The 16,627-nt window shown below is 49.3% G+C and overlaps 8 protein-coding genes across 8 annotated transcripts; 3 read left to right on the top strand and 5 right to left on the bottom strand.

Moving 5' to 3' along the window:
• Window positions 1-2,007, top strand: YALI1_D24836g (uncharacterized protein; the record flags this gene model as incomplete). The annotated part of the gene is made up of 1 exon (XM_503037.3): window positions 1-2,007. The coding sequence occupies one exon, from the start codon at window positions 1-3 to the stop codon at window positions 2,005-2,007; it is 2,007 nt and encodes a 668-aa protein (XP_503037.2).
• Window positions 2,008-2,406: 399 nt separating this feature from the next.
• Window positions 2,407-2,689, bottom strand: YALI1_D24809g (uncharacterized protein; the record flags this gene model as incomplete). The annotated part of the gene is made up of 2 exons (XM_068282783.1): window positions 2,407-2,591; window positions 2,635-2,689. 2 exons carry the CDS (start codon window positions 2,687-2,689, stop codon window positions 2,407-2,409), a joined length of 240 nt encoding a protein of 79 aa, XP_068138884.1.
• A 311-nt stretch (window positions 2,690-3,000) lies between these two features.
• On the bottom strand, window positions 3,001-6,606 carry YALI1_D24770g (uncharacterized protein; the record flags this gene model as incomplete). Its single annotated transcript, XM_503036.3, has 1 exon — window positions 3,001-6,606. One exon carries the CDS (start codon window positions 6,604-6,606, stop codon window positions 3,001-3,003), a length of 3,606 nt encoding a protein of 1,201 aa, XP_503036.3.
• A 522-nt stretch (window positions 6,607-7,128) lies between these two features.
• YALI1_D24751g (uncharacterized protein) lies at window positions 7,129-8,496 on the bottom strand (the record flags this gene model as incomplete). The annotated part of the gene is made up of 1 exon (XM_503035.3): window positions 7,129-8,496. The coding sequence occupies one exon, from the start codon at window positions 8,494-8,496 to the stop codon at window positions 7,129-7,131; it is 1,368 nt and encodes a 455-aa protein (XP_503035.3).
• Window positions 8,497-9,114: 618 nt separating this feature from the next.
• Window positions 9,115-10,023, top strand: YALI1_D24745g (uncharacterized protein; the record flags this gene model as incomplete). Its single annotated transcript, XM_068282782.1, has 1 exon — window positions 9,115-10,023. The coding sequence occupies one exon, from the start codon at window positions 9,115-9,117 to the stop codon at window positions 10,021-10,023; it is 909 nt and encodes a 302-aa protein (XP_068138883.1).
• Window positions 10,024-11,216: 1,193 nt separating this feature from the next.
• YALI1_D24719g (uncharacterized protein) lies at window positions 11,217-11,789 on the bottom strand (the record flags this gene model as incomplete). The annotated part of the gene is made up of 1 exon (XM_068282781.1): window positions 11,217-11,789. The coding sequence occupies one exon, from the start codon at window positions 11,787-11,789 to the stop codon at window positions 11,217-11,219; it is 573 nt and encodes a 190-aa protein (XP_068138882.1).
• A 20-nt stretch (window positions 11,790-11,809) lies between these two features.
• Window positions 11,810-13,453, top strand: YALI1_D24718g (uncharacterized protein; the record flags this gene model as incomplete). Its single annotated transcript, XM_503033.2, has 1 exon — window positions 11,810-13,453. The coding sequence occupies one exon, from the start codon at window positions 11,810-11,812 to the stop codon at window positions 13,451-13,453; it is 1,644 nt and encodes a 547-aa protein (XP_503033.1).
• Window positions 13,454-14,134: 681 nt separating this feature from the next.
• Window positions 14,135-14,935, bottom strand: YALI1_D24687g (uncharacterized protein; the record flags this gene model as incomplete). Its single annotated transcript, XM_503032.3, has 1 exon — window positions 14,135-14,935. The coding sequence occupies one exon, from the start codon at window positions 14,933-14,935 to the stop codon at window positions 14,135-14,137; it is 801 nt and encodes a 266-aa protein (XP_503032.1).
• Between the last annotated feature and the right edge of the window lie 1,692 nt (window positions 14,936-16,627).

Here is a 16,627-nt window from a genome sequence, read left to right as displayed (position 1 = left end):
ATGCCCGTTGCCGCCTTTGTCTCTGTGGGGTATAAACAAAGGGAAATAGGCTTCCAGAGAGATGGACGTCATGTCTTGGTAGAGAACCTAAATCAGACCAGTAGTATATGTTGGGGTGGGTGTCCTGCCATTTGGACAACATTCACGCCGTTTTACAAGATGGAAAAGAACAATCAGGGCGAGATCGTCGAGCCCGTGTACACCGCCACCAACACCGAGCTTGGATCGGTAAACCAGCTGGCCGAGGAGGTGGTTGAGACTGAACGAGTGCCTTCTTACGACTCGGATATCGACACTAAACATGAGGTTTCCACCACCATCAACGCCCTGGGCCCCGAGCCCACCGAGGAGGAGATGCTGACTCTCCGACGAGTGTCCGACTCGCTCCCCAAGGCTGCCTGGATGGTGGCTGTGGTCGAGCTGGGTGAGCGATTCACCTACTACGGTATCACCGGTCCTTTCCAGAACTACATGCAGCGAAAGCGAGGCTTTGGCGCGCACGCCGGTGCTCTTGATCTCGGTCAGTCCACCGCCTCTGCTCTGTCCTACTTTTTCCAGTTCTGGTGTTACGTGACTCCCATTCTCGGAGCCATCATCGCCGACACCTGGTGGGGAAAGTACAAGACCCTGTTTGTCTTCTCCCTCATCTACGTCACTGGTAACCTGATTCTGTTTGTCACTTCTCTGCCCTCGTCTCTGGACGCCGGAGCCGGTCTCGGAGGTCTGGTCACCGCCATGATTGTCATTGGTCTCGGAACTGGAGGTATCAAATCTAACGTGTCTCCTCTCATTTCCGAGCAGTACACCAACACCAAGTTCTACATTCGAACTCTCAAGTCTGGCGAGCGAGTTGTCGTCGACCCCAACCAGACCATTCAGTCCATTTTCATGGTCTTCTACATGTGCATTAACGTCGGCTCTCTGTCCGCCATTGCAACCACAAACCTGGAGCGATACGTCGACTTCTGGGCTGCCTACCTGCTGCCCTTTGCCTTCTTCTTCATTGCAATTGCTGCTCTGGTCCTCGGTAACAAGTACTACGTCAAGCGACCTCCTATGGGCTCTGTTATTCCCCAGGCCTTCCGAGTCGTCTTTGCTGCTGCCAAGAAGAAGTCCTTCGATGCTGCCAAACCCTCTTACCGACAGGAGAACGGCGAGAGCGAGGTTCCCTGGACCGATCTCTTTGTTGACGAGGTCCGACGAGCTTTCATTGCCTGCAAGGTCTTCGTCATCTACCCCATCTACTGGGTTGTGTACGGCCAGATGCTTAACAACTTCGTGTCCCAAGCCGGCCAGATGCAGACCCACGGTATCCCCAACGATATCATGCAGAACATTGACCCCATTGCCATCATTATCTTCATTCCCATCATGGAGAAGCTCGTCTACCCCGGTCTTCGACGAGTTGGTATCAAGATGCGACCCATTACCCGAATCACTCTCGGTTTCTTCTTCGCTTCTTGTGCCATGGCCTACGCTGCCATTGTCCAGAAGATCATCTACTCTGCCGGTCCTTGTTACGACGCTCCCGGTGCCTGTCCCGCAGCTCTTCTGCCCGACGGAGAGAACTACGCTCCCAATAATGTCCACGTTGCCGTCCAGACTCCCGCCTACGCCTTCATTGCTCTGTCGGAGATTTTCGCCTCTATCACCGGTCTGGAGTACGCCTACACCAAGGCTCCTACTTCCATGAAGTCCTTCATCATGTCCATCTTCCTCTTCACCAACGCCATTGGTGCTGCCATCGGTATTGCTCTGTCCCCTACCGCCAAGGACCCCAAGCTCATCTGGACCTACACCGGTCTTGCCGGAGCCACCTTTGTTGCTGGATGGATTGTCTGGTTCGGATACCGACATCTTAACAAGGTGGAAGACGAGCTCAACGTCATTGACGCCGAGTACACCGCTGAGCTCAACGCCACTCTGATGCATGATAAGGAGAAGGCTGATCTGGAGCGAGCCCACAAGACCGCCATTGTCGACGAGGGTGTGGAGAAGGTTTTCTAAACTAACTTGTATTTATTTAATGTACATATTTGAAACGTGTGCCACTGTAGAGCGACTGTAGCATGAGCTGAACCTGACAAGCGTACCGCTAGCGATACGTAATGACTAAAGCGACAAGCAGCTTACCGTCAAAGATAATACTTGTACTTGTAATAAGATCATTCACCCACTGACCTGTTTTAGCAGACCTACAAATACATTCTTGAAACTGTTCTCCGAGGACAGTCACGCAAATTATGGACTGATTTCTATAGCTTCGAACATCTCATGGCTCAGATATCTTTCCTCTCGCTAGGGACTCTGCCCTAAGAACTTGATCCTCTGGACTGCTTCTTCAAAGAGAAATTCAGTGCAGAAGCACCTTGTAGTACCCGCCAGAGATACAAGTATGAACGGACATCATCTTTCCCTGCTAGCGAAAGTGACAACGGTGGTTTTATATCTCGAGAAGCTCAATAAAAAACTCCACCAACCACCTCCATTGCAATGAGCGTCACCATCGAAGAGATCAACTCCAAGCTTGATATGGTCAACCTCAGATTGGCTGCTATAGAGACACGGTTGACAGACCAGGCGATTACAACCTAGCGGAGAAGAGAACGAACAACGAGACGACGACAGAAACACCGTCAACAACTGAGAATGCCAATACAGATGAAGTTGAAACGACTGCGAAAAACATCTACTCTTTCATGTTCGTCATGCTCCCTGCTCTCATGATCATATCAATGAGATGTGAAGCATCGCACATTCCATTGATAGGATCATGAGTTGTGTTCATTCCGCCTATGGCGTTGGTATCATAGCTCTAGTGCATAAACCATTACTCTTCTTGTGGTGCTTATTCCGCTCGCGTCTTTGCCGTAGGTTATCATCTGGTTTGGACAGGCTCGAGTATCACAGGTTCTGGATGGCCAATACAGTGATCGGGTTTTATGACCTAGTGCTACACATACTACCAGTACTGTAAAACAATACATAAATGCCATAGATCTACTTGAACCGTTCGACAAAATGACCAAACTCGGTCCACGAGTTGAGCTCCACATCCGTAAGAGGCTGGACCGGAGCGTCGTCCAACAACGTGGTAATGGAACCAACACACCGCAGAACGTTTCGCTGGATCTCGTTCTTCTTCTCAAACTCTTGCTTAATGGCACTCTCCTTGACCTCCTTGTTGAGCAGACCGGTGAGAGTAGTAGTCAGCACGTTCACAGCAGGCTTGGTGCCTTCTCCAACGTCAATGTGGGCCCCCAGAAGGGAGATGTCCACAGCCACGGCCTTGGGAATGCACACCAGCGACAGAATCTGGATATTGTGTTCGTCGGAAAGACCAGCAAGAAGCCGCTCAAACAGCGCAAGCAGCTGCTGGCTGGGAAGATGAGCGGTCAGAGATTTGGCGTCAATGTTGGACAACAGAGACAGAACACTGTCGTAGGTGGTCTTTCGGAGACTCAGTCCATCGTCAACCTTGAGCTTGAAAGGACCCATCTGCACCTGTCGAATGAGATCGGCGTTCACATAGGTGTGGGTGATCAAGGTGGACACAAGAGCTGGCAGAATAGGGAGAGCCAGAGTAGGTGCATTGTGCAGAATGGCATTCAGACACGTCAAGCTCAGCTCCACGGTGTTGTCCTGCTTCACATTGTCCACAAGAGTTACTAGATCTCGAGGCACAGAATGCAGATCCTCGGGAACGTCCTCAGAAGACGACACCTGACCGAAGATGTACCGCAGAGAAGACAGAACAATGGCTTGCGTGACAGAGTTGGGGTCTCCCAGCCGTTTCTTCAGGTCACCAACATACGCCTCATGCCGCACACAGATTCGACCCACACACTCGCTTACCACGCTCTGGATGTTGTCGTCCATTTCGGAAATGTCAAACAGCCGCGAAAACAGCGGCTCGGGGTCAGACGTGGACGACTTGATGTACTCTCGCAGAGCAACCAGAGCAAGATAGGTGACCTGGTTGAGAAGAGAGAGTGTGTATGTGAGAAAGTTCGGATTGGCACGAGCACAGTTACCCAGAGCAACCGCAGACGCATATCGAATTACCTCATCGGATCCTGTCAAATGAGGAGCAAACAGCTCGGGAGAGATTGGCAGGGCCTTGGCAGCACCAATGTAACCCAGAATGAGCAGGTCGGAAGCTCTGGACTCAGAAGAGGCGCCACCAGCCTCAGAGGCTCGCGAAATGTAGGTGTTAGTCAGCTGGTCGTCACCAGCACAGACAAAACCAATGATTTGTGTGGAGATGCCCTTGTGGCCGGAATCACAGGCTCGCAAAAGCTGCTCGTAGATGACATGACGCAGGTCGGTCCGCAGGGATGTGATTTGTGCGTAAAAGTTGACGAAGGAGTCAGCCAACAGCTCTGATGTCACATGGATGTGGTTCAGAGGGAGCTCAATCACGGGCTGCACTAGCTTGTCGTTGGAAGACACCAGCGAGAACAGGTTAGCAATAACGTCAATTTCCAGAGCAACGAGCTGCAGATCGTCGATATCTCGAGACCCATTGTTCAAGAACGACGAGATCACGTGCTCTGCGCTAGTAGTGTCCACCACACTGCTTGCACTCATCTCCTTGAGAGTCTCCAGGGCGGACAGCCGCAAAAGCCGCTGCGACTGACGCAACAAGGTGACAAGCTGTGAAACCACGTGACTCGCAAATTCGCCTCGGGTCACACGGTCACGTTCAACAAGGTCTCGCACTGCACCGATAGCAGCAAGTCGGAATGTCTCATTTTCGAGGGACTTGAGCAGAATGGCGTGGCTCTCCTGACCGTCGTTAAGCTTGCCGAGGCACGAAATTGCTCGCACTCGAATCTCCGAATCAATCGCAGTGGAAGAAGCAAAGTCGAGGATGAGGGCCTCAATGGCGTCCCGGGGCTTGAACTCGGGATTCACACCCATCAGACACATGACAAGATCGATAGCAGCCACAGGCACCTTGAAAAAGGTGTCCTTAAGACCGGCCTGGATCAGATCCTGAATTTGGGCCAGGTACTGATCGGTAAAGTCCGACCAGTCAGTTTTCGAAACTGCAATCTGCGAAATTTCCAAAGCATCAGCCAGAAGAGTAGTCTGGGCATGCTTTCCGTCAATAACGGCATTATGGAGAACTGGGATCACCTCCAGCACATGTGCTTCGAGGGTCTGAGCCAGCGACCTGTACACAAAAGCGGCCAGGGGAGCAGTAGCCTGTTGAGTCAGCCACTTGGAGGTCATCTGGATGAGCTTTGTACGAGTAGCATCGAGCTTCTCGATGGGGTCGTTCTCCACCACCCGCATGGATGCGTCGGAGCCACGTCTAACCCGCGATCGAGCTCCACTCACCCCGCTGTAGACCACAATACTTCCCAGTGTGTCGAGAAGAGCCACAACGACTGTGGTCTCTCGCTCCTGTGCGAGACGTTTGAGAATGCAGGGGTAGAGAGAGGCGTAGACGAGAGAAATAATGGTCTGGGCGCAGTTCTTGACAATTGAGTCGGCTAGCTTAGCAGCATATCGTCGCAGCTTCCAGGACTGGTCCTCATCGTCGGAGTACGAGTCAAACTCGTCATCGTCATCGTCATCGTCATCTTCATCCTCGTCATCATCCTCGTCCATGTTCTCATCATCGTCATCGTCGTCGATGAAGTTAGGGTCGTAGACAATGAATTTTCGAGATGCCTCCACCAACTTCTCCACAAATGTGGTGACAATCGCCTGGGGCAGTTTCAAGAAGCCCTCCAGAGAGTACAGCGTAACTTCTCTCAGCTCCAGCAGCTGCGAGTTGTCCTCATCGGGGTCCTCCTCCAGGTCCAGCTGCAGACAGTCGAACACCAGAGGAAACGTGGCGGGGGCGTAGGGAGCGAACTTGGCAGGCTCTCCGCTTACCAGGCTGCCAATCAGCGTAACCACAATCTTGGGCTGTTTTGGCAGCATGCCAATGCAGTGCTGCACGAGAGAGTCGAACTCAGGTGTAGAGAGGTATCGGGCCAGGGCAGACAGACCCAGCACAGCTCGTTTCTGGATCATTGGCTCAGGCGACTTGAGGAGACCCACAAAGTGCGTTTTGAGAGTGGCAATTTCCTCGGCAGTGAGCGATGAGCCGAACCGTCGCACAAAGTCGATGCCAATGTCCACAATGTCGACTGACGAGGCTGACACCGGCTTTGTCATCCAGGGAATGAGGAGACGGGCCAGCAGGCGGGCGTTTCGACTAGAGGCCTCCAGCTTACCGACAATGGCCTTGAGCGCCGTGCACGTGATGTTGCTTTCGATTCCAGCGTCAGCCTTCTTGCCCACAGAGTGGCTATCGGAGTCAATGAGCGTCTGGATGACAAAGTTGATCTGCGTCTCGCTCACCTGACGAATAAGCACCTCCATGCACCGCACTGATTGGTTCTGGACCTCGGATATCGGGTCGTTGAGCTTTTCGATGACAGCTGTGAGCATTCGATCCACCAGGCGAGAGTCGGTGGCGACCACAGACACAAAGTCAGGTCCAGACACGACCGAACTCATGTCACTGAGGGCCATGAACCGTAGGTCCGCATCGAACGACTGGATCTTTTCCAATTGCTCGCGAATGAACAGAGAAGAGTCAGTCATGGTGGTTTGTATGAAGTGTGCTATTGTAGTTGGCTGGGAACTGTGATGTGGAGTATCGGGGTTAGGGTTGGAGATGGGCCCAAATATGAGGAAGAGAGTGGGTGTCGTAAAAAAGGAATCGTGCGACTAATTAGCCAGGATACATGTGACGCAGAGCAAACCGCACTAAACGGTTGCACTGGATTCAAGTGATTATATGGTACTCTTCATGATCTTCATACATTTTATATTGTCCAATTGAAAGCAGTGGCCGACCCCAGAGGTGAGCACAAGTGTGTGGCTTCAGATCACCTACAAATATGTATTAACTAGCTAATTACAACAGGTTCCCCTTATTAGAACAAGAGCTCATCTTCCACCAATCCATTCAGTCAATAAATATATACATATGTACTTTTGCTGCTTCAGCAGTATGGGGGTGTGTGGTGGTGGTCCATTTTTCTACTACTGAGACCATGACCACACTGTCTATCGTCCTGAAGTGTACAGTTGTCACATCGGAGCCACTCCATGGGCTACGCATTACTTGGTCAGCCAATTCCTCAAGTGGTTCCTCCTCTTCTCCGCGACAGTGTCCTTCTTCTTCATCGCCTTCTTCTTGTCGCTGGTCATGGTTACTCTCTGAACCTGCCTCAGCGACTTTAAAAAGTGAGCAATGATCCATACGGTCAACAGGGACGCCACGCCAGTGACACCCAAAAAGCCCCAGTAGCTCTCCTCGATGAAGTTCTTCAAGTTCATGCCGTACAACGACGCAATGAACGTTCCTCCAGCCAGACCTAGGGCTCCAATCTGGAACTTGAGATCCAGATGCATCAGGGCGTTTCGGTTGGCGTCCAGAATGATGTTGACAATCTCCTCTGTGTTTCGGATGTTAGAAACGAGGTTACCCACGGTTTGAACAATCTCGTCACAGTGCTTGTAGTAGGTTTCCAGCAACATTTCCACCTCGGAATGATCATCAATGGCTCGGGGATGACCTGCCTTCTTTTCGGTCAGATAAAGACCAGCCAGATCCTCGTCTGTGTCGAGGAGCTCGTCAATCACATCTCGAATCAATGTAGCCTTCTGCAGAAACGCACTCAGCTTCTTCGATTGAATCAGCAAATGTCGCAGCTTCTCTCGATCAATATCCTGCTCCAACTCAGACAGGATTCCGTTAATGACCGTGGTATGCACCTTCATTTCAGCGTCCAAAGCTGCAATCACGGAAATGAAAATCGCCTCCAGCGCCCGCATTTCGTAAGGAAGAGATCCCATGGTCTTATTGGACTTTTTGAGCTTGTGGCCCAGGTCGTACATGAAGAGCGACTGGGTTTTGGAGTCCGTGCTGCCAAACACGTCGAACAAAAGCACCTTGTCCGCCTTGATCAGAGCCCGAATATGCAGCAAGTTGATGAGAATCGAGTTGTCTCGCACAAGAATCGTAGGGACAATAGAATTGACTCCGGTGTCGAGCTTTCGCAAATCTCGAGGTAGCAAACCGTGCTTATTCAGCAGCTCTGTCCGCTTGAACTCGCCGGAAGCAACCGTCACGTTTCCGTCGCTGTCGAATACCGTACACCGCACCAGGTTGTTCTCGGGCAGCAGCGACTTGTGGGTGAGCGACTTGATCAGCAGGTCTGTGTCACGTGGCGTGTCTCCTGGTGGCCCCGTGATGGGCACCAGATAGTTGCCTGGCGTGGGTGTTGGTACCTCTGAAGGTGGTTTTTTGGTGGGAGAGTAATGCCGAGCGAACGAGATGCCAGACAACGGCTTTTTTGGCGGGCGGAAAAACGACACAAACGGTGTTGCCGCCGTCCTTTGTCCGCACAACCTCAACAAAGGTCGAATCATGGTCGTACAATGGAGATTTTGAATGGCGAAATCGGTCGATATTTTTATATGCATGTCGGCGCATCTTGAAGGTTAAGTTACTGTACAGTACTGTACTGTAGGAGTGGTGAGAGAGGTGTGAGTGAAATGGGCTTTAGAGGGGTGACTGGGAGATGGAAAAAGTTGCAAGAAGGGAAAAAATACTTCAGTGGTGTATAGCCGAGTTTTTAGATCGATCAGATTTCCGTAAAGTCGTCTTCTAAAGAAGTTGTGGAGACAAAATGGCGTCAAGTAAAAATAAAGGACATGTTGGGAGTTGGGGAAATGTCAAATGAGAATCAGTTAATTTAGTTGATAAATTGTTGGAAATGTTGTTAATCATCAGAACATCTAAGTATACTAATCCTCCTATCCAAAGGTCCTACATTAAATCAGATCATACTGAAAGGAGAGGAAATAAGTAAGAAAAGTATTGGAAACTACTTTCAATCGAAATATAACCTCTAACTACCTCACCAGAAGGAATTAAATCAACCCCCTCCACCTCCACCTTCCAAACCTAACTCACAATCATACCTATCCAATGCACAACTTTTCAACCCCGGGTGCACGACTTTCTTCCCTCATATCCAAGCTGATACCCCCTTTGTGACTGTTATAATCACGTGAGTGACTTTCATCCCCTTAGCCAGGATGAAGAAACACGTGATCAAGAAACCAAAATCTCTTTCTGGAGTGATTCGTCGCAAAGTGGAGAAACCAAAAACCAAACCTGACGACCAACAAGGATCGAAAAAGCTACAGCCATATACCATTTTGAACCCAGTGGAGCAGGGATCGTATGGTCACGTGAGCAGAGCATTACAGGTGTCCACAGGCCAAGTTGTGGCTGTCAAACGGCTCAAATCGAACCCCAATACAGGTTCCGAGGGCGTTCCAATAACTGTGATTCGCGAAATCAAGTGTTTACAGCTGTTGGAAGGGAGCCATCACGTGGTGAAGCTATTGGACGTGATTTCTTCGCCTCTCCAGCTGGTTCTGGAGTTTTGTGAACATGATCTCAAGAGTATCATCAACACTCATACTGCTCCTTTTGGGGAATCAGCAGTGAAACGCATCGTCAAGGATATTTTGACCGGTCTAGATTTCATTCATTCACATGGTGTGATTCACAGGGATATCAAGCCGGCAAACTTGTTGTATACTCAGGGACGAGTGACGAAAATAGCTGACTTTGGCTTGGCTAGGCTTGTAGATGAGGATGCCGAGTACACGAGGGAGGTGGTTTCATTGTGGTATAGAGCTCCTGAGGTGTTGCGTGGTGAAAAGTACACGACAGACATTGATGTATGGGCTGTGGGGTGTGTGACGAGAGAACTCGATACGGGAAAGGTGCTTCTGAGAGGCAGGAACGAGATTGAACAGCTGGATCTGTGCAGTCATATTGGAGACAAGATTAGAAACGACAATTTCCTAAAGGCTGTGTTTGAAGAGCGACTTTCTGCGGCTCAATTGTTGTACTCAGACTACTTTGCACGTGACCCTGTTCCGAAAGAGCGTCTGTTGATGCCCACATTTCCATCCCGGGCCAGTGGCGACTGATAAAACCGCTGCTATCAGTATTAACGGTGCTTTCGAGAACTCTACAGTCTGTTTCAGCAACTTTCTTCACTGCTGGAGCACGTCATGATGCCTTGATAATGTGTGTTTTGATGCCCAACGTCTCAGTGTAGATCAGCAATCGGAGCAAGCCGTGTCGGAGAGAAGGGAGAGTCACGTGAATGATTACGAGGAGAAGAGGACGCATTTCATTTCTTTAGTGCACGTGAGTCCCAACCAGAGAAAAGACGCGCACACTACTACTTGTAGTACAAGTACATACTCGTACGAGTAGATATACATCCAAGTAACTAACTGAATGCGCTACTATCAACACGGCTATCCGCCTACTTGTGCTGTACAAACATAACACCCTGTCGCGGAGACCGCAAATCTCTGACAACATGTTTCGAAACCCCAATCCAATTGATAGTCGTGCTTGTAGATCATGACAAGGTCGGTTGGAGGACTGTAACATCGGAAGGGGGTATCCCTCAACAAAACCAATCATACCAATAGAATCCTTGCCACCAGACGCGTCCAATGATATCAATCACGTGACCGCTACTTCCAAATTTCCCCGACTTTACCCCGCTGCTATAGCCGAGCTTCCAAACATGCGCTGTATGCACTGTATAGAGGAGCGTTTTATTTCGGTGCATGAATGTCCACAGGCTCGCGTTTGTTTGGTGTCATGTGAGCTGTGGCGATTTATTTTGGGCGTTTGAAAAAAAACCTTATTTTGGGTGTATGAAAAATTAGGGGAAGAGCAAGAGGTGAACGGCGGGAGGGAGGGGATGGAGGATAGTCACGGGAATGATTATTTAATGGTTTGAAGGATTTTGGGTCACGTGATAGGAGGCCAACATGGAGAACAGAACGGGTATTACGTGATATTTCTTCCTTCAAGTACTCCCTTTATACTACTGTCTTCTAAATGTCTTCTAAATGTGTCCACGATGACATCACATGAGGGTTATTGTTTACATTCTGGCTGGGAGTGGGGCAGTAGGACGACATGAAAGTGCACGTTTTTGACGTAATATTGTGTCAATATGGCCATTAGGGACATATTTGGAGTCCCTGCAATGGAGAGAACTAGCTCCTCTTTTCAGATTTTCGCTAGCGTTATTATTTCGTCTGAGAAGAGGGTCTCTAAACCACAAGTACAAGTGCACAGTAGTACATACATACAACTACGGGAGTAGTTTTGACTCAGCCAAACTGAAACAAACTCGGCCCTGATTTACAATGAGCAGACAGACGGAGTGTAAGAAGCAAGTGTCGGAAGAAAATTGTCTACAGTCAGGTTTGCAGGACGAAACGATTGCCCCTTTTGGGCTCTGTTCTCTTTTTTGGGGGGGTTGTGATGGCCTGGTGAGTTTGCTCGTTTGTGTAACGTTTGTGCGCTGTTTGGTTTCCGAGCAACCATTGTTAAACAACCACCTGCGCCCCAGCTGCACCAGTCTAGTACGCGACCTGGCGGAGCACAACATTACATATACTGATCGTCCCCGAGATAGGAGAACTAAACAACTGTTACAGGTTTGACTTGTCAAGAAACGACATAGACACGACACGGACCGACGATACGAAAGCATCTGCATAACAGCCTCCACGTCATAGTACGAATTCTCCACTTTACAAGTAGGTACATTCAGGCCCTGTGCAACACCAGCAACCACCGCAGGTAACAACAGAAACAGCCACAGCCACAGCAACGAAACAAGTTCAACACTTTCAGAAGTCTTACAACAGCAGCATCTCATCTCTGCGAAACACACGCATAATGGCATCGGCAAGCTCAGAACTATCACGGCTGGCCAATCTTACGCCACGGTCTATTTCCGGGTCGTCCTCGACATCTTCCTCCACAACATGTCCGCCCAGAAACACGTCACGTCCCAGCACAGCAGGCTCCAACTCGTCCATACGCTCGCGACATTACTCGGCCGACCAGTTTGAGCTGCTGGAGGAGCTGGGCTCGGGCTCTTTTGGAGTCGTGTACAAGGCCATCGACAAGGTGAGCGGGCAGATTGTTGCGGTCAAAAAAATCGACCTGGAGTCGTCAGAAGACGACATTGAGGAGATTCAGAAGGAAATTGCAATTCTATCGGGCTGCCAAGACGAACACATCACAACCTACTATGGCTGTTTTGTCAGGGGATACAAGCTGTGGATCATCATGGAGTACTTGGCTGGAGGATCGGGTCTGGACTTGCTGAAACCAGGCATCTTTCATGAACCCGAAATTGCAGTCATGTGCCGTGAGCTGCTGGAGGGACTCATTTATCTCCATGACAATGGCAAGATCCACAGAGACGTCAAGGCGGCGAACGTGCTTGTGTCGTCAGAAGGCTCTGTCAAGCTGGCGGACTTTGGAGTGGCCACACAGCTGAGTAATAACATGAGCAGACGAAACACGTTTGTGGGCACGCCGTTCTGGATGGCACCCGAGGTCATCAGACAGGAGGACTACGACACCAAGGCGGATATCTGGTCGTTGGGAATCACGGCCATTGAGTTTGCCAAGGGAGAACCTCCTTTGAGTGAATACCATCCAATGAAGGTGCTGTTTCTGATCCCCAAAGCCGAGCCGCCTACTGTTCCTGCTGGAGGCAACTGGTCTGCAGATTTTCGAGATTTTGTGGCATGTTGTTTGCGCAAGAACCCCGCTGAACGACCTTCTGGAAGACAGCTTCTGAAACATCGGTTCATCCGCAAGGCTGGAAAGACAAGCCAGCTCAAACTGCTGGTTGACAGACGGGAACGGTGGATGGAGCGACATCGAAAAACGAAGCCCAAGAAGATGGCTGTGGAGACGGTCGTCAGCATGGACCAGGTGGAGGAAGAAGACTCGTGGGACTTTGGTACCGTCAAGATGGAGACGTACTTGGACAAGTCCATGGACAGCAGTTCCAGCACAATCAATCCCGCTGTACTTCGACAACTGACCATTAGTGAGAACAATGCACCGGAAGTGACATTAAAGAACCCTTTGCGAAAAGTGTTCATGTCTTCCGAGTCGCTTGGCAACAGTGTCAAGTCGGTCTCTTCTGTTTCTACGGCTGCTGATGGAGACACAATCAAGGCAGGTCCTCCAAATGTGCACGCTCTGGTGCGGCAATGCATAGAAGAGACGTACATGGAGATTGGTGGTGAATCAGCTACTAACACGCAACAGCATGCGATGCGACGATTTGCCAAGGGCTGGAACACGCTGGAGCAGGTGGACTCTAAGGCAGAATTCTTCTTCGTCAAGCAGCTGTTTAACCAGATTATCAAGAACCCCAAGTTGGTGGAGCAGATGACCAACAAACGAACCAGCAAGCGGATTAGTGTGGGACAGCAGAAGGAGCGAAAGAGGGATCAGGTGGAGGAGTTGATGTTAGGACGGTGGATCGAGGAGTTCGAAGAGTACGATCGTTACTAGACGACCACCTGTGTACCCCCAGATTGTACCCTCAGATTAATGACTTCTCTCACAGACAATTTACAGACAACATCCACAAGTGTACAAATAGCATAATGCATTGATTGATATTTAGTTGTACTTTACATTCCAGGGTCTGTAACAAGCCATAATATTCACTCTCTCGACTCTCTGAAGTTCGTCTCCGAGATCAACCAGTTGAGGTTACTTGTATCTTCAACACCAAGTCCCCGAACACGCACGATATTGGCCCTCCAGTTCAACCAGACGTCCATGGCAAATTATCTCCCCTACGATATCCCTCTGGATCTTTTATCTCTCAGTGTTGGATTACATAGTTGCGGATGAGGCGACAGCCAACAGATCATCTACAGCACTGTCTCTAGCCAGAGCGGTACAGTGTATTATCCTAAGATGGTCGTGGTGCCCTCAACCTCACCAAAGGGACTTTTTAACACTATGTAGCTTTTACTCCTTGCCACATCCGTTATAAATATCATCTATTCTAATTATACAAACATCTACAATAAGAGACGCTTCATTGTACCGATGCTCCAACATTGGCTGTCGCTCGTACAACCGCCATATTTTTCCAGAAGGCCATCACTCCAGCCATGGCAGCTGTCTCGTTGCTCCATGTTGCACTGTTCCGTTCGTGAGCATACTTCGGACGGACACTCCCTATAAACATCTCGCAGCCATAGTCACCGGATCAACATAGGGCACACTAATGGCCTCCAGGTACTCGTCTCTGGTCGTGGAGCACTCCAGTTTGTCCTTCTTTTCCGCCGTCAGCAGCTCACCAACATCCCAAGTATCCTCCTGGTCACGATCTCGCCACTGCAATGTGACAAATTCCTCGTCCTCAGCCTTCTTGACTGCCAGCAGAGCCCCGGAAAACCGCGGCGTCTGTTCGGACGACGACTTGACTGTCATCTGAATGGCCTTGGGCTCATTGGCGTTCTGGGCTGTCCGTTTGGCCGCGGCAGCAGCAGCAGGGTCCTTGATGTTCTCCTGGTTCACATGATCAAACGAAGGACGCAACAGAGCAGTGGAAACAATGGGGTTGAGGTGAAGCTCATTGTTCTTGAACACACCCACCATGTTTTCCTGCGGGTTGGACTCCACTAGGTGGCCCTTGAGCGTCTGGTTGTCGATGTTCTTCCATTGTGTGCCCTTGGCCTGGTCGTAGCATCGATCTGTGGGCACAGGCACGTCCACCTCCACCACGCCACTTTCCTTCTTAATTCGCGACTCGGTGATACCTGTGGCGTGCGACGAGGTGTATGGCGAGTCCACCGACCGAGCAGGGTACTGGTACAGGTGGATGTTGCCTGCCAGTCTGGTCGAGAAGAACACCGGGAACTCCTTGACAATAGGATCGTCTTGGTCGTCATGCTCGGTTACCGGAGCAACATCCACGTCCATCGCGTCTTCGGTCTTGACCTCCACGTCTTCATCCGGCACAAACAGGTCGCTCATGGTGTGTTTCGTGTCTGGGTCTATGTTCGCTTAAAAAAAATCACGGCTCGATTTTGATTATGCATTGAGAAAAATTTAGACTTCATGTTCGGCCACAGGGAAGGAGTGGATGTTGAAAGAGAGGCATGATTATATGGCAAGGGGTGGTTTTTATTAGAAAAATTGCCTTTATCAAGTTCAGTAATCTCACTGTAAACAAAAACCTATCAAAAAAATGTCGTTTTTAGACCTTCTATAACACGAGCTTCCCATGCACTGTTTTTTTTTTTTTTTTTTTTTGGGGGGGGGGGGGGTTTGTTAAGAGGTGAGAGGGGATGAAGGGGTATTCATACTTGGCCATGTATGTTCATTCCAGAGGCTTATTGAATATATACCATTTGGAAAAATTAATGTCGGTAATAGGTTTTTTTAACAGTTCATGTCCCTAAGAGCTGGAAAATATGGAGTTAGTCGTATCTATCCCCTTGTATTAAGAATTAGTTAGCTAGACCAACAATGATTGCAATCAAGCAAAGTTATAGTATCCCTCCGGTACTCAGGGGACGACGCCCACCCTGGGACATGTCCAACAGGGTTTGCTTTCAATTTCCTGAAGGAAGCCCAGATGTGTTTTTACGATGGAACCGCCAGCACTTCACGATGAGCGAGAGTAGAACACAGTAGCAAAGCGTAAAAGGGGGGCCGGAGGCCACCGAGAGAAAGTAGCAGGGCGCGTAGTCACCCACAGGGGACGCAAACCAAACCAATGACGAAGAAGAACCACAAGGAGAATTTCAAAGGCAATGCAAATGAAGAGGGCAATGGAAGGATTGAGATTAGAGAGGAGACTGGGGTGGCGTTTTCCGATGAACGAACAAAAACACGCGAAGCTATGTGGCACAACATACAACACGGAACTGAACCAGGTTTTTTTTATGATTTTTTTTCGAAATAGGGTACGCCAAGTTGGACATGACACTAAAACGTGTTTTAATTAGTAATATTCGTGTAAGCGTACATTCATTTCAAAGGTTATTCTTTCACGGCAAAGTTTATAATTAAATGAATGATATGCAGAAAAAAAAAAATTTCTACGATTGGACAACCGCCAGCACTTTCACGATGAGGCGAGAGTAGAAGACAGTAGCAAGCGTAAAAGGCGGCCGAGGCCACCGAGAGAAAAGGGTAGCAGGGCGCGGTCACCACAGGGGACGCCAGAACCAAACCAATGACGAAGAAGAACCAACAAGGGAGACGTTTTCAAAGGGAATGCAAATGAAGAGGGGCAATGGAAGGATTGAGAATTAGAGAACTGGAGACTGGAGGGGGCGTTTTCCCGATGAACGAACAAACACGCGAAGCTATGTGGACAACATACAACACGGACTGAACCAGGTTTTTTTTATGATTTTTTTTACTGGAAATAGGTACGTGCCAAGTTGGACCATGACACTAAACGTGTTTAATTAGTAAATATTCGTGTGTAAGCGTACATTCATTTTCAAAGGTTATTCTTTCACGGGCAAAGTTATAATTAAATGAATGTATATCAGAAAAAAAAAAATAATTAAATGAATGTATGCAGGAGAAAAAAAAACTGAGAGTTGTATTAGAGGAAAACGTATGACGAAAGAACCACTGTGCACGTGCTTGATGTCATGTTCTTCGCTGAAGCTGTTCCTTTCTTCAATCAGAAGATCTATTAGTTCTTGA

The sequence above is a fragment of the Yarrowia lipolytica genome, chromosome 1D (assembly GCF_001761485.1).
Source record: "Yarrowia lipolytica chromosome 1D, complete sequence".
Lineage (NCBI taxonomy): Eukaryota > Fungi > Ascomycota > Dipodascomycetes > Dipodascales > Yarrowia > Yarrowia lipolytica.
This window is presented reverse-complemented; position numbering and strand designations above follow the sequence as displayed.